The sequence below is a fragment of the Octodon degus genome, unplaced genomic scaffold (assembly GCF_000260255.1).
Source record: "Octodon degus isolate 3935 unplaced genomic scaffold, OctDeg1.0 scaffold00091, whole genome shotgun sequence".
Classification (NCBI taxonomy): domain Eukaryota; kingdom Metazoa; phylum Chordata; class Mammalia; order Rodentia; family Octodontidae; genus Octodon; species Octodon degus.
Genome location: NW_004524667.1, coordinates 11,051,395 through 11,068,078, shown reverse-complemented (window position 1 = coordinate 11,068,078; position 16,684 = coordinate 11,051,395). Strand labels below are relative to the sequence as shown.

General features: G+C 41.5%; 1 protein-coding gene across 6 annotated transcripts in view; it reads left to right on the top strand.

Moving 5' to 3' along the window:
- Jph1 (junctophilin 1) overlaps window positions 1-16,684 on the top strand; it is a 77,824-nt gene that overhangs the window by 15,627 nt on the left and 45,513 nt on the right. The window contains exon 3 of one of the 6 annotated variants that reach the window (XM_023722368.1): window positions 12,664-12,751. The exons of the other annotated variants lie outside the window; for them this stretch is intronic. Within the exon in view, the coding sequence (XP_023578136.1) occupies window positions 12,664-12,724 (61 nt within the window). The 3' untranslated portion in view covers window positions 12,725-12,751. Of the gene's footprint in view, window positions 1-12,663; window positions 12,752-16,684 lie in introns of those variants that run through there. 6 annotated transcript variants of the gene reach the window in all.

The following is a 16,684-nucleotide window of genomic DNA, read 5'->3' as shown; positions in this document are numbered from 1 at the left end:
CTGTTTAATGTGGTTGGAAAAAAGATTGCTGTGTAGGGAGTGTTGAGAGATGAGCTGGGACATTAACCCAAGGATGAGAGAGTGGCTACTGATGGCTAGGACTCACCAGGTTAAACAGGTACAGCAAAAGTCAGGGTGACTCCTTGGCCAGCTGGATGGGTGGTGGCACACTTTAACCAGGGCATCTGAGGTGTAGGGGAAAGGTGAATTTGGGATTTTTGACCTCTTGAATTTCAGGATCTTAGTCCAAAAGATAATGGGAAAGATGACTCTGAACTCAGAGATGTTTGTACTATACTTAGGAAGCTTAGGTCCCAAACCAAAGGAGCAAAGATACTTATGAGGCATGCAGAGACAATGGAATGCTTTTTATGTGATACTAGGCATAGCTCTTCTGAAGACAGTCAAGCAACTCTATCAGTAATAGACTGGGAATCTATTGCCTTATGACAATGCAATTCAGGTATCAAAGTTTCTATTCCTGAATTTTTGAAAGTATGCTTTCTAAGACTTGTACTTAGGAGCCCTAGACAATGCACCAAGATCTGTTGGACTATTTTCTTGGCAACATCCTCGGACAAAATATCACTTTCATAAGTTATGCTAAAGAAACATCATCCAGCAAACATTTATTTAGTGCCAGCTCTGTCCAAACATGGCACCAGGCCCTGTGAATACAGAGATGAATGAGAAACAAAACTTATTGCTAAAAGCAAATACCCAGCCTGGTACAGATTACTTTTGTGTAGCTGGCAGATGCAATAAGGCTGCAGGATGGTGCGACCCTACCCCCAGGAGACAACTCTTTCCCAGGGCTCCTTCCCTGGAAATCTGGGTATCTCTGTCTGCTGTGTCCTCACTCCAAATCATCTTCCTTTGCATAACCTTTCTTAGTTGTTTGTGATGATGTTCAAGGTCCATAGAATGCTGAATGAAGAAGCCTAACAAAAATATAACTTTAAGTATCTTATTTCTAGTAATAGAACTGCTTTCAACAACTACATAAAATGTACAAGAATTTTATAATTCAAAAGGGAAAATGACTAATGATTTATATAAGCATTTAGAAAAATAAAGTGTTTATAGATAGAATCCTTAGGTACAATATTGGCTGGTAGTGGGGTCTTATCAGTATGTGGGTACCAGGCCAACAAAGTTAGCTGTTTTTCAGTAACTTAATTTTTTGGCATTGTTTTCAAGTAAAGAAGCAGTATAGACAGTGCTAAACATTTCCCTCAAGTGCATTTGCATTTTCCACCAGTTCACAGGCCTTTCCCCTTCCAGACTAAGGGCAATAACTTGGGCGATACCTTTTGACCATATGGCAACTTTGTGAGTTGGTAGGAAATCAAGGTATAGAAAGATCACCAACTATGTGACAGATTAGGCTGAGTCCGAGGCAGAATAACATCAGAACCAACTCTTCACCTGTCCTGGGTTTGACAGTTGAGCTAAGAATTTTTTCCTTGACCTCATGTGCTTTTCTTTAGATTCATAAGGGTCAACTTGTCTCTATCAATATTATTTCATCATAGACTTTGTAGCATAGAACAGACATTTCAACAACCACAGATCTAACAAGCTAAACATAAACAGATACTGTCAGATGGTATGGTTAATTCTTTAAAACAAAAACTTGAAAATGCAGAAGAGGGAGGGGCACTAGTGCACATGAACCCTAAAAGAGCTGAGCCTGAGCTTTGAAGAGTGAGGGAAGACTGGGCAGTAAACAAATGGTGGCAAGAAAGTCATAGACAGAAGGCAGATCCCAAGCAGAGTTACAGTGGAGCTTAACCGTAGCCTAAGTTCCTGCAAGACGTTGAGTACTGTGACAATTTCTCCCAGGGTGAACAGAATCCTCCCAGAAAAATCACAAGGAGTGCTCATGAATATCTGCTGTTCTACCCAGGACCAAATTAACATTTCCTGGAATTGAGACTCAGAAATTTGGACTTGCAAAGTTTCCTAAGCTGTCTTAGGTGCACTAAAATTTGATAAGTGGAGGTTGGCATATGATAAGGAAGAAGCTCTGGGAGGTTTGTAAGCTGCATTTTATATTGTTGACTTTGGGAAGTCTTTAAAAGGATTTGAGCAGGGAACCATCTGCCTTTGAGATGAATGGTCTGACTGCTTAGTGGGAGAGGGAGTCAAGTGGGGCCAAGACTGGTCTGTAGAGATTTTCAAAGACTGCAGTCAAGGGCAGTGGCAGTAAAGGGATAAAATTAGAAGGACTTGGTAAACCGGAAGTTGTGGGTGAAGAACAGAAGCAAGTCTAAGATGTTGTGCATCCAACATTCTAATGGCCCCATTTAGTTAGCAACATAGTTTAATTCATTCTTAGAGCATGGGTGATTTATTTCAAACATGAAACAAGTGTTGGGGGTGTGACATAAGCAACTGGTCAGATTGTTGCAGAAAACCTAAACCTGAGTCTTTAATGATGACACAGTGCTTCTAATAGAAAGGACTTACTAAGTGTGACATTTTATTTTTCCAGCTTAAGATTTGTCTGCAATCAGAAGGTGGTAGGTAGAAAAGAAAAAGGTCCTACTGTGCACCGTTAAGAGCAAGATCATAGTCAGGGACTTGAAAATTAAAAACTGTTTTTGAAGTATCTGGGAGCATGACTTGAATATTGATCATTCTTGCTCATCTCAGAAGTACTGTTAAAGACCTAACACTTCATACTGCCCAAGACCTGAAGGAGTAAAGGGAAGATCAGAGTGGTAGAGATGGTGTATATAAATAGGAAAGGGGTTAAAAGTAATAGTGCAAAGCAATTCAGTGAACCTTGTGCTCTGCGTCATTCCATAAGACTTCTAGACAATTTACATAATGTCAAATCACTGGTCTTCCAGGAGTTGATTGAATGAGTGAATGAATATGTGAATGGGCTTACTCATAAGCAGTTCACATGATTCCTCATTACTTATTCACATATCCTAGCAATGTTTTTTGGCTTTTCATATTACAGTATGGACTTGACAATAAAAGTGTTTTTAAAAGTTACTCTTCTAACTTCACTGGATTACAGCCTATTGTTGGAATTACTGAAATTTGATTGTAGACTAAGCAGTCACTAATGTTTAATTCCACAAATGAAAACAAGGGAGTGAGGAAAAGGAAAAAAGATAGAAATAAAGCTTTTGTAAATACAGAAAGGAAAGGAGGTTGAAGGGCAGGGTAGATAACAGGGAAAGAAGACTGGAGGGTAAGACAAGCATATTCCAGAGTTTTCTCTGTCTCTTTTTTTTCTTACTCCCAAATCTCCCATAATGTGTTAATTTTGTGATGTTAAGGTACAGTTACTAAATTTTATTTAAAAGTTTTCTTTAGATTGTAGCTGCTATATTTGTTAGTTACAGAGCCTCTCCCACATCCATTTATAAGATCTTGCAGCAATTTTAAGAGAAATAGAAGGCATAAGCCAACAAAGGAAATTTTTAAAAAATCATACTCTTCCCCCGTCTGTGAGTGTGTGTGTGTGTGTGTGTGTGTGTGTGTGTGTGTGTCTTAAGAAATGATGAGTAATAACAAAAAAGAGAGATTAGATGCCATGAATAGAGGGGCTGGTGTAAATGGTGCATTTCTGCCAGATATAGTTGGTCTGAAGTGACTTCACAAAGAATCTAACCGTTGAGCCCCACTTTGAAGGGAATCTAAGGGATAATTTTCCAGAGAGGGGATTGGAGGTGTTGCCAGGTGGGGGAGGAATAGCATATCTGATGACTCATGGCCTGAGGAGAAGGAAACAGATTGAAAGGCAGTGAAGAGCCCGCTCTGCTCCTTCTCTGTGGGTGATACTGTCCTGTGGTGTGCTTGAGCGGATCTGGGTTTGGATGTCATAGATTAATTTCTTGATGTTCTACCTTGATGTCCTGAACGACTCTTATGACCAGTAGAATGAGAAAACATGGTTCTCTCCCATGCAGACATCTCCCTCTTGGTTTCTCCCTACCATTGGGAAAATCACGCTCCTGAAATTTCATAAATGCATAAAGTGCAGTAGTGATGCCATTCCCAAAATGTTTGAAAATTAATTCGGTGATATATAGCAAAAAATTCTATGAAAAGGAAGTAGGAGGCTAAGGACACTAGATATAGCTTTACTGTCAGATTTAGACTTGGGAGCTTCTCATCGTTTGAAAAGTCTTAACAAATGTGTTTATAAAAATGTACTCAGAGCCCTTCTGGACTTCACGCACACCCAGTTGGTGTGTATGATCCAAGACTCCCAGCGTTTTTCTTTGCGTGGTGGAGAGCACAGCTGAGTCATGGCAAGAGAAGAGGACAGTTATATGTGGGGTGTCTGACTACTACAGGATCTTAAAAACACTAATCAGGTGTTCATGCAACACATGGAAACCATTTCAGAGTTCCAATGAAGTTAGTAACATGAGCAAAACAACATAAGAGAAAAATGGTTTTATCTGCCATGTGCAGGGTGGATCATAAGCAGCAGCAGTTGGGGATAGGGAGAAGACATCAAGGACAGGAATAAATCAACCCAGGTAGAGACCTTAACTCTTGAAATTTAATTATTTTTTTAATCTTTTATTTATTTACTTGGTACAGGGTCTTGCTATGCAGCTCAGACTCAGTGATCCTCCCTTCTCAGCTTCCCCAGCCTTACAGGTGTGCACAGTTCAGAGTCTAACTGTTTGCCTCTCATGCACAAGGACCTGGGTTCGATTCCATTACCACATGCCATGCCACCATGCCAGCCACCATAACTCTTGAAATTTGTAAAGAAATTTTCATTTCATATACCTGAGTGTATACAAAAGAGCTATGAGGATGTGCAAACATCTCTAGAGTACATGTTAGCCAAGAGTACATGCAATATTATAAATAATGATGGGACATTTGAGGGAGAAAAATAATGAATCTTGCAATGCTTGGACATTTAGGGTGGAACAAGACAGAGATGCCATGAGATTCCTATAAGAATGGTACTGTGAAACCTTCAGCACTTAAGGGCTCCCTAAGAAAATGAAAAGAAATATTCATATTGATGTTTATAATAAACAATTGTGAGGAAAGTGAGTAGAAGGGGCTGAGGAAGAGGAAACACTAAGGAAGCAGCAAAGATAAGCAGCAAATTAAAGTAAGAAGCCCAAAAATGTTTGATGGGGGCTGGAGAGATAGCTCAATAAGTGCTTGCCTAGCAAGTGCAAGGTCCTGAGTTTGATCCCTGGTACCAGGAAAAAAAAAAAAAAGTTTGATATGCTTCAAGTATAACTCCATTGCATAATTCCATCTAAGTTAATCAAACTAGCAAATCTGTTTTATTTAAGGTGTAATGAACAGAGTAGCTGTCATGCTTTCTAGTCTGCTATATAGAAATAGTCAGAGCTCTAACTCTTCATGCTGCACATTTCCTTTGACTATCTACATAAATGAACAAAGCACTGTGACTTTTCTTTGCCTTACAGAAGACATGTTTTATTAGGTCTTTGTGTGCAGAATGGAACAAAACGATGAGCGCATGGCCTACATGAAGACATTCATCTTGCCAGTGCAAGAGTGAAAACTTTGCAGAGACTAATTCACACACCAAACACTTGCAGGGCTGTGCAGAGAGGCGCTGTAACTCCATGGTGCTGGTATGATGAGCAGTGAGTGGGGATTCTGCCAAGAGCACTTAAGTTCAGTTTAGGAGCGGAACTCGGGCCATGGGGGCGGGGGCTGGGATCTCTTTGCTTATGTTCTGCAGTACCATCTATATTTTTTCTTTCCTTGGTCCCTACTCGAACTCCTTATGGGTTTGCTCTGTTTGAGCTGCATCTGTGGCTGGTAATAACCTGCAAGAGCTGTCAAGAGCAAGTTTAAGCCTTCATGAAGCTCCTTGTTAGTGGAAGGTCCCTGCCTTGGGGGATTCCAAACCCACTAAATTTGATCTGTTCCCCCCCTCAGGAAATAGGTAGATGAGGGTGCTTGATAAGGTACAGGGGTTCCTGTTGTGCACACTAACTTTTCTATTCAGAAGATACTAGTTGTATACTAATATACTTGGGTCCACCAAACTTCTTTCTTTCTTTTCAGTGCTGGGGATTGAACCCAGGGCCTTTGCATGGGCAAGAGCTCTACCACTGAACCATATCCTCAGTATCCCTAGCCCATCCAGCCATACTTTTAAGGTTCTTAAGCCATCTAAGAAAAGAAAAACAAATATTTTTTTACTAAAGGATTGAAAATATAATTGTTTATACCATACCAGAAGTCTCTTCAAATTTGAGTTGCTCTTAAAAACTCATGGATTGCTTTGAGTCATACTTTATACTTTTGGCCTATATGAGGACTTTGAATTACCTAGAGATAGAAAGTTTGTGTTCAATCCATGGAGGTTAGTTAAGGGATTTCTCAGCTGCATTAACTAGCTTGATTTGATCATTCCACAGTTTATATATTCAGGAAAACACATTGTATGTCAAAAGTATATATAGCTTTTATTTGCTAATTTTTTTTAATGTATTTAGTACAGGGTTCACAACCAGATCAAACTCATAGTGATCCTCCTGTTTTCAGTTTCCCAGACACTGCAATTGCAGGCGCACGCCACCACACCCAGTCTCAGTCACCGTCTCAGCACACCCCAGGGGTGGAGCTGGCATGGCATGCCAGGGATCGAACCCCAGTCTCTGCGCCTGTCTAAGCAGGCACTTTAGTCCACTGAGCTATTTGGCCAGCCCTGCTCGTTACTTTTTAATAAGCCTAGAAAGGTGGGAAAGAAAAGGCCTTTCATTGTAGGAAAAATGAAATGTTTAGGAAAAGTGTTATATTTTTAGGCCACATACCAGACAAATAATAAAGAACTTTAGGAATTAAGCAATATTTTTCCAAATCTTCTCAAGACATATTGAGAATTTCCTTTACTCCGCTATATCTTTGTGATTAACATAAAATTCTGCTCAAATATAAATATTTTTTATAAATTAGAATACTAAAGTAATGAGCTAGAGTCAGTTACTAAAAGATTTTTTAAGTTACACACAATCTAAAGCAAGTTAGAATTATTTTTAGAAAGAACTAACTCTGAAGGTTGCACCCAGAATAAAATGTTTACTTCTATAAGAGTAGGAAAGAGATTATCATGAATAGATCATTTTTAGACTTCAGTGGCCTACTTTATGCTTATAACTGCATACTGTGTAGCTGATAAAAATTTAGTGTTTCATACTTTGCATGGAATCTTGCACAGATGTCAAGACCTTGAAGGCCCTTTATAAATACTTGGCTTTGATTCATTTAGCTTCTTAGAGCTAATGTCCTTCCTTAGAGATTTAGAATATTCAGTACAAGACTAAGATGTAATCGGTTTTTGACAGTGTAGCAGTTCAGTACTGCATGATACATATTTATATTTAAATTGCCTTAAAATGACTCAGTTTAGTGTGATTATTCATTACTGAAGGGCCTTTATGGTGAGTGATACTGATTTCCTTGGGCCTACCTGAAGTGCACATGACACCCAAGGGGAATGAGATGAGATGGAAGAATTGTGGTTTTAGTGGACCTATTGACCCATGACCTGGGACTGTACCTACTCCCTTCACAGATCTCAGATTAGAGACACTCCACTGCAAACCACAGAGTACGTACTGTGCTCTGCCCCAGGGCAGTGGGCCTGCCCCATGTTTGGGGACAGGGATGCTAGGAAGACTGGAATCTTACTAGACTGAGCTGAGGCCGGAAATTTTATTTCTGTGTTATCTGAGACCTTTTAAGACTTAATTTTTTTTTTTTTTTTTTGGTGGAACCAGGGATTGAACTCAGGTACTTGCACTTGCCAGGCAAGTGCTTATTTTACTGAGCCATCTCCCTGGCCCCTAAGACTTAATTTCTTACCCCCAATATAGGATGGCTGGTACCTGTCTTGCAGAAGGCTGGGAAAACTGAACAAAATCAAGTGTATGTGAATCTCCCTAACACAATAAGGAGCACTTAGTATAGGATTAATAAACTGTTGTTGCCAACCATTATTAAGTACTTTCAAGTTGAATGTTGTGAAGAGAAGAGGCAGCTCTTGCCCTCAGGAACTCACATTCTAGAGCAAGAGATTGAGGAGAAAACCAGCAGGTAATACATGGTGAAAGCTGTGAAATAGTAAAAGACAACATACAATATACCGTAGCCCAAAAGAGACTCCTTAACCTCCTGGAGGAACCAAGAGACACTTTCATGAAAACATGTTAAACAGAGTCTGGAAGGGACAAGGAGTTTTCAGAAGTAGAAAGAATTTACAAGAAGAGGGGCCCATGTGGGTGAAAATGTGGAAAATTGAGACATTTGTGTCCTCCCCATGGAAATGGTGATGCTATCGTCAATCCTACTCCTGTTCTTCCAGGCCACAGAGAAGCAGTACACATAAATGCTGGGGAAGGACGTGCACCGTACGGCCAGACGGTCTGCACAACTGGCACATGGCTTGACCTTTGCGCTTCTCACGCTCCATCTGTGAAGTGGGACACGGACAGTGATAGCTGCTCAGCAGACCGCTGCAAGGGTCAAAAAAGTTAATTAACTTGAAGTGGAAAATAGAAATAAGTGTGTTAAGGTTTGTAACCATTTCAGCCAACATTTCTAAATGCCTGCTTTCTGTAAATCCAGCACAGTAGCGGTCTTAGGAGAAACCAAAAAGAGAGAGCTACAGCTCCTATCCTCCAGGAAGTATGTGACCAAGTGACAGAGATGGATATGCAAACAACTAGGAATGGCGCTTAAGGTTAAGAACTACATGGAGGTCAAGCAGCACATGAGACAAATTTGTTTAAGAAGTCCCTGGGGGAGAAAGTTTGGTGTAGAGTTTTTCCAGTGCTTGCTCTGGCTCTGTAGAGTGTGAATCAGGGCAGGTGCACCCAGGCCTGCTGTTGGCCCTGCTCCATTTGCCGTGGCCAGCTTCGCCCTCACTCCGCTCCCGTCCACCTGCACAGGCTTTGGATATCTCCCTCTGTTAGAACTGAGGCTGGAGAGGGGACTGAGGTAGGTTTGTGTGATCTGTTTAATCATTCAGCAGCCCAAGAGCAGGAGCTGGGGAGCTTTATCTTCACTGAGGAGAAGTCAGGTTACAGAGAAGTCTCCAGGCCCTGGGCTTGGGAACTCAGACACAGGATTCCCCTTCCAGCCACTTGTGCCACTTCTGTGTAGTTGCTGTGGGTTCCAGAGACTTTGCCAACTCCCACCTTCCAGTGCACTCCTTCAGCTTTTCAGGCTTGTCACCCCCAATGCTACCCCAGGACAAACCAGAGTGAGCCTTGCATTGTATTTTGGTAGCCAGATCTGAGTCTGTGAGGTAGAGGGGAGCCCTGGTATGTATAGCACAAGGGTGGCTCCACTTCTCCAGGGACTGCTTTGAGTGAAAGAAAGGTGGGTGTCTGTAGGCCCCCAGGATTTTCTGCCAATGAAGTCCAAATGATTTTATATCTGGCAGAAATATTTCACAGGAAGTAGCACGTGCCTGGCGCTGTTCCATAGTCAGCCCTTTCTTGTTGTGGTCAGTCTGGTCCTGGGAGGAGAGAGAAAAAGCCAACTGAAACTCGTGGTTGCCAAAATGAAGAAAGAAGTGACTACGTGAGCCGTATTGCCAAGACATTCAGAGGGAAAAGAGAAACAACTCACTTTTAGCAGAACAGCCAGAAAAAAAAAAAAACCAGAACGCCAGACTTTTGCCCAGGAAGATGTAGGAAATTGTTTTGAAATCTGTCTTCCCCATGGGGTGATAGTGAAGGCACCATGACCACTGAGAGAGAGAGAGAGAGAGAGAGAGAGAGAGAGAGAGAGAGAGAGAGAGAGAGGGTTCAGGTTCTACCTTTGTTACTTTTTAGGTAGGTGGCTTCAAGCATCTGATTTCCCTCTCAAGGCCTTTGCTTTCTCAGGGTGTGACAGAAATGTAAAGTGGAGGTGATCGTGAATAGATGCTTGCATGATTAGAAGGCTGCTGGAGGTGTCACTGTTTTAGGTGTCTGGAGTGGTTCTGGGCACTTTGGAGTTCTTGTTCCTACTACGGGCACAGTAGGGGATTTGTGGTGAAATTGTTCTGGGGCTGCACTAGGTAGATACAAGGACAGCAAGATGCCCCTAAGGTGTTACCAAGGCTTGTGTGGATCTAAGCTAGTATGTGTGCCCAGGAGGGAGCTATGAAGCTATATACTAGCACATGTATGTTCTCAGAAGTGTAGCTGTAGAGAGTCCCACTCAAACTGTGATACCGTGTGATTTTCATTGTGTACAAATTTTTAAAACAATCCCAGCCTGCAATTTGTGTGACCACACCTCTATTTGAAGTTCCCAAAGGTTGCTTCAGGGCGTGTGCAGACTATGGCTTTATCGATTTTTATAGTGAAGGTTTCCTTTTTGAAACTCAAGCCAGCCTGGTTCACCTCTGTGTGCCACCTGCCGTGGATATTTAAACAGCTTTGAGCTGTGCATTCGTGTCTTTGTCTTAGATTTGCCTTCCTCAACAGTATTTGATTGGCGTTTTCTTCTCAATATTGTTGCCCACTTATAGATCTGCATTTCTGTAGCCTTTCCTGTATTGTTGCAATCAACCTGTTCAAAAGAATTAGCCAGATTTTAAAGTATAGGGAAATTCTCCTTATACTATTTCTAGGTTGGAGTGTTTTATTTTTGTTTGTTTTTTGTCTTTAGACAGGGTCTTGCTGTGTAGCCCAGGCTGGCCTCAAATTCACAGCAATCCTCCTGCCTCAGCCTTCCCAGTGCTGGGATTACAGGCATGTGCTACCACATGCAGGTGTTTGAGCTTTAAAAAGCAGTGGGCTGAGGAGATAGCTCAGCAGCATAAGCACCTACCTGGCAAATACAAGGTCCAGAGTTTGATCCCCCCAGTATTGCAAAAAATAAAATAAAAAAAAACCTGTCTGCCTTACGATTATTAAAACATCTTCAGTGTTATCCTTTCCCAAGTATATCCACTTACCCCATAGGGTAATGACTAAAGCCAGATTCTTCCTCCCAGTGCACCTGGGTAAGTTTTTAACCTCAAAATGACATGAGAAGAACTAACTGGGAAGTGGGGACCTAGAAGTTAATATGCACAGAGCCCATCACCCTGTGTAGGGTGGCAGGTCGTGGAGGACCAAGGCCACTTCTGTTCATTACAGCACACTGAAACCTTCTGTGAGTGAACATTGCTGGCTGTTCAAGGGGTCTCAGAACAAGCCAAAGATGCTCTGAAGTTACCATGACTGTGAAATAAGGTGCATGTATAGTAAGTGGCATGATAAAATTCATTGCATTTTTCAGAATCTTTTAGGTGATGGGTAAAATTTAAGAGAAGAAAGGGATCTATCCATGTGAGAGCATCAGAAAAGGTGCCACCCAGGGCCAGCCAAATAGCTCAGCAGATTAAAGTGCCTGCAAGCAGGCACAGGGATCAGGGGTTCAATCTCCAGGCCTGCTGTGCCAGCCCTGCCCCCAGGGTGCGCTGAGATGGCCGTTGAGACTGGGCTTGATGACGCATGCCTGTAATCCCAGCTCTTAAGAGGCTGTAAACAGGTGGATCACTACAAGTCCTATCTGATAGTGAGACCCTGAATGCCCTGTAGACCCTTCCCTAAAATGAAGAAAGAAAGAAAGAAAGAAAGAAAGAAAGAAAGAAAGAAAGAAAGAAAGAAAGGAAGGAAGGAAGGAAGGAAGGAAGGAAGGAAAAAAGGAAAAAAGGAAAAAAGGAAAAAAGGTACCATCTGGGCAGGGGGTTAGAGCCATGAGAAGGCTTCGGCCACCAAGAGGAGAGGTGGAAGAGAGTTTGTTCGAGTGGAGAGCACAAGGAAGAAGCACAGAGTGGGTGTAAGGGCCACGAGCAGCACACTGAGGGCTGTGGAGCCACCTTGGAGCATTCCCAATTCCTGGTGCACCATGGAAGGTGTGTAGTTAGGATGAATTTTAAAATTAAATTTCTGTGTCATCTCTTTAAATCAGTTTTGATTACTGTTTCTAATTTGTTAGGTCGTTGTGCCATGCTTGCTAGGTGGATTCACATTATCATTCCCCTCAGAAGAGGACCATACTGCAGCCAGTAGTGTGTCTGTGATGGACGCAGTCATTGCCATGACTGCAGGCACGTTAATGCCTTTTAATCTTGTACAGAAATGAAAATAGGGCCTCTCTGAACAATCCTCGCACTTCTGAAGAAAATGCCCTTTCCCATTACTGTTGTTGGCTTGTTGTGTGAGTCCGGAGGTCTTGGAGTTGACAGCTCGCTTTGGACTCGTCAGCTGATGTCACCCAGAGACCAGAAGGCAGGTCACCTCCTCCCTGCACTTCACAGGTGCTTGCATCCTTGCTTGCCCTGCAGTAAACTATTCAGTAAAACCTTTATTTCCATGCACAAAAGAAGTACATGGTTTGAGAGGCATTTTAAACCATGTGAGGTCTGCACATTAAAATATGTCCTAGCTGGGATTATCATTCAAATCGTGCAAGTGTGCGGGTTCGTGCTGTCAGTTTATTCAAGATTTACTAAGGAGGATGCACATGTTCTGGAGTGATTGTCCCAGCAGCTTAATTTTCTTTGTGTATCACCTTATAAGTAAAGCATGCTCTTAGGTGTTTATTCCTCTGCTGACTGTCTTGCTTTTTCTTGGCCACCACATCCCTTTGCCTCCCCAGTTTCCCTTAGCTTTCGCACTTCCCCTCCTCTTCCAGACCACCAGTCTCTCCTTCCCCACGTGGATGTCCCACTCCACCATGCCCAGTTTTACCCTGAAGTCATGTATGGACCGGGCCCATACAGTGGATGTTGAGAGCCTCCGTGTGCCTGTCATTCAAGAGACAGGTTTTTTAAGTAGACCAAGCGAGGCAAGTAAGTAAACAGCCGACTGCAGGGCATAAGTGCTTGTACAGCTGAAATTCTGCTGGAGAGGGGAGCTAGAGGCTTAGCAACCCACGGGAGGATGGGAGAATGAAACCTGACCCTGCCAGAGCCCCTCCTGGAGCTGCCTCCTCCATTTCCTTCATCTTCCCTCCTCTGTAGACTTATTAGGCAATACTGTATTTGTTTTATAAGTTCATCCAGCTATTTTTAATCATTGTACAGCTCACCAAACGAGCACATCCATAGACTATGGTTCTTCCCTATTCTTAGTTTTCTCATCTACGAAGTAAGAACAGCAACTTTAAGATTTGCCAAGGTTTTTCTGGCTTAAAAAAATCATCTGTGATTATCAGCAAAAATAAGTACACATTTGTATTAAAAGCTACAGAGATGTTTGTCTTTAGTTTGCATAAACATAGGCATCATTGAAAAATGTACTTCTTTAGTAAGAATAATTTCTAAGAGAAAATGTAATTTGTGTCTAAAATCATGGAAATCTTAAAAACAAAGGTTGTTGCCTTAGAAGACCTCAAGTTCAAGCCCAGCATGGGAAACTTAGCAAAATCCTGTTTCAAATTAAATTAAAAAGGGGTTAGGGGGGAGTGCTGGGGCTGTAGCTCAGTAACCCTTACCCCCAATGCCTTTAATTTTCACTACCTCACACACAAAAATAGACTGACTGAATAATTGGTTGTCTGTACAGCAGTGCAAAAACTGTTAACTGATTATTAGGTTGCATATGCGTACCATTCCAATTAAATTAATTGCTAACTTGCATATGTATGCTAAAATAATTTAGTAACCTTTTCAAAAGTCATTTTGAAGTTTTTTCAAAGATTTTAAAATAAGGACGTGTTGTTTCTGAATTTAAAAGTCCATCGTGTTTAAAGACTTTTGACTCAGTTTATGTTCACTGGGACTCCTGAACAGTGAGTACATAATATTTTTGGTTATCATTACAGGAAGAGAATACAGCTTTCTTTAAGCCCCAGAAATTCTTACTAGGCCATGTTGCAGAGGCGAGAGCTCCAGAATCTAGCTGTATTTTCTCAACCCTAAGTGCACAGAGGAGTGCTTGGGAATCATAAACTCTGAGCCGCTCCCTGTCACTCAGGGCTTTCTCGTGTATGTCATTACAGGTAGCATTTGAGTCTTTAGAACCCCGGCTTGATTGTTTTTTCATTATAAACCTTGGTAGGAAATGATTGTGTTTTATAAGCTTAACTCAGTTTAGCAAATATTTATCACTTACAATTGGGGCAGGCCCTGGAAGGCTCATTAGGAAGACCAAATGTACACACAATATAATTGGCCATCAATGTAAGAAAAACTGTGCCAAGTAAAAATTTTAAAGGCAGATTTTTTTTTAAATCCCTGCTTCCCTGAACTTCTATGGTAATGAAGCTATGACAAGACACTACACATGTATCTAGAAGCAAATTTTGTGACAGAGTTATAGAAGGAGCTGACATAACCACTAGGTAGGTTAGGGACATTTAAAAAATAGACCCTGTAGAGTATTTTAAGGGAAGTCGGGGGGCTGCCTTGAAAAATCTTGAGTATGCTTAACATGAGAGGAACTGAATGTATGGTGAGCAGGAAGGACTGATCAAAGACGCCCACCGACTATAGGAGTGCAGCACTTCTTACTGCAGTTTGGTAATGGGAGTTATTCTAAATAGCTCATGCTCTTGCCATATGTTTACAAGTGGGGATTTTTTAAAATGTTTAGGTATTTTTAAGATGATTCATGTTTAATTGCCATGACTGCAGGCAAGTTAATGCCTTTTAATCTTGTACAGAAATGAAAATAGGGCTTCTTTGAACAGTTGTCACACTTCTGAAGAAAATGCCCTTTCCCATTACTGTTGTTGGCTTGTTGTGTGAGTCCGGAGGTCTTGGAGTTGATAGCTCGCTTTGGACTCATCAGCTGACATCGCCCAGAGATGAGATGGCAGGTTATCTCCTCCCTGCACTTCACAGGTGCATGCGTCCTCGCTTGCCCTGCAGTAAACTATTCAGTAAAACCTTTATTTCCATGCACAAAATTTTGATAGTTACATGGTGGTATGGGCTGTCTTCCTTGAAAACAGTATATGTTAGTGTTTTCATAAATCTGTGCATACAGATACATACTTTATCCCCTTTACTGCAGGTGGTCGCATTCCACAAGTGCATAGCCACTAGCCAAAACCATTGGGTCCAGTTGCAATTTAAAATTCAGAACTTACTGGATTATAGGAAAACAATATGATACATACATTATAAACTACATAACCTCCCCAAAAGGTCTGAGTAGTGCCAAGTAATCAAAGCATTAATTCTCCAGGGAAACTGAACATTCATGCTGAGTGGGATTAAAAAAAAAAAAATAGCCACTTGCATGTTGTATTCAGGTGTTACTGTCAAGCTTCAACATTAAATGTATAAAAAAGAAATTTTGGTTTTTAAAAAGCTTTTCAGATTTTGCAGTCACAGATGGAGGATTATAGCTAGGAACACACTTCGTGCATCCTAGTTTTTTGTTGTTGGTTAACAGTCTATGTGGAACTTAATCACTGTCAGCACATAAAGAATGTCCCTGTTCTATACACGATTAAAATTGTCTCACATGCTCAATGTGTAGAAAGTAAGATAAATACATATAGTGATTTATGTGTGTGTGTGTGTGTGTGTGTGTATTTGTGAGAGAAACTCGTGTATTGGTGCTGTTAATAGTATAATCGGATTGAAAGTCACTAGTTTCTTTTTTTTTTTTTTATGGAACCAGGGATTGAACTGAGACCCTTGCACTTGCCAGGGAAGCGCTTATTCTACTGAGCCATCTCCCCAGCCCCAAAAGTCACTAGTTCCTGATAAAAGGTATACTAAAACAGAATTTAGTTAGAAATAGTAACCTGCATTAAAAAATGCAGTTTACCAGAGCCTACAGGATAATACTAATAAACAGCAATATGATTTGTTTAGTGTTGAGGGGCACTTAGGCACTAGACCATAATTTGTTACTCCTCATGAGAATTCCTTTGCCAAGGAAACTGCAATTGACTTGAAATGGCATTTTTCTTTGTAAGAAACTTGCTAGCAGGAAGGGCAACTGGTGGTTTCAATAATCGAGACACTTCTCTTAATTGGTGTGTCAGCAGATGACTGGGAGGAGAAAGGCTTGCAATAGCATGCGCAGTTGTCACCATGCACCGGTGTTTGGGCAGAGGAGTCTGACTAAATAAGGCAATGCCCCAGTGAGCCTTATCAGCGTTTGACCAGAATCTGGGCCTGCAGCTGATGCGTGGTGCCTGTCCACTTGCTCTGCAATTTCGTCTCTCCTTGGCAGATATGCATTTATCACTTCAAAAGTTACTGCCCGTGGAGCTCAGAGTGGTTGCACCTGCATTTTTTTATATATAAAGTTGAATAAGAGTGACACGTAAATCTCTAGAGAGGATAAAGGAGAGTTCGGTTTACTGTTCCAAAAATGTGTTATGCATGTAAGCATACTTATTTTTAGTGATGTGTCAGTGGAGAGTTGGTTTAGGAGTTCATTCACCAGCCCTGGCTCCTGAAGGCTTTTTCCCCACCACTGCAGTGCCTCCCCAGCTGGTCTGAGGTTAAGGGACAGAACTCTGGGGACTGGGGTCCAAGGAAGGAAATTTGCAATCATTGCCAACATTGAATTCAGTGGGTACAAGAGTGGGGGGGGGGGAGATGAGGAGTCACATTATAAATCCCTTCCAGCTATTAGCTCGACACTCTTTTCAATTTCTTCATGTCTGTATTATTTGTATTCTGCTGGTTCATATATTTGTTAAAAGAAAATAGAGTACTTTTTACAGGGCTGAATCCATGGTTCAGCTC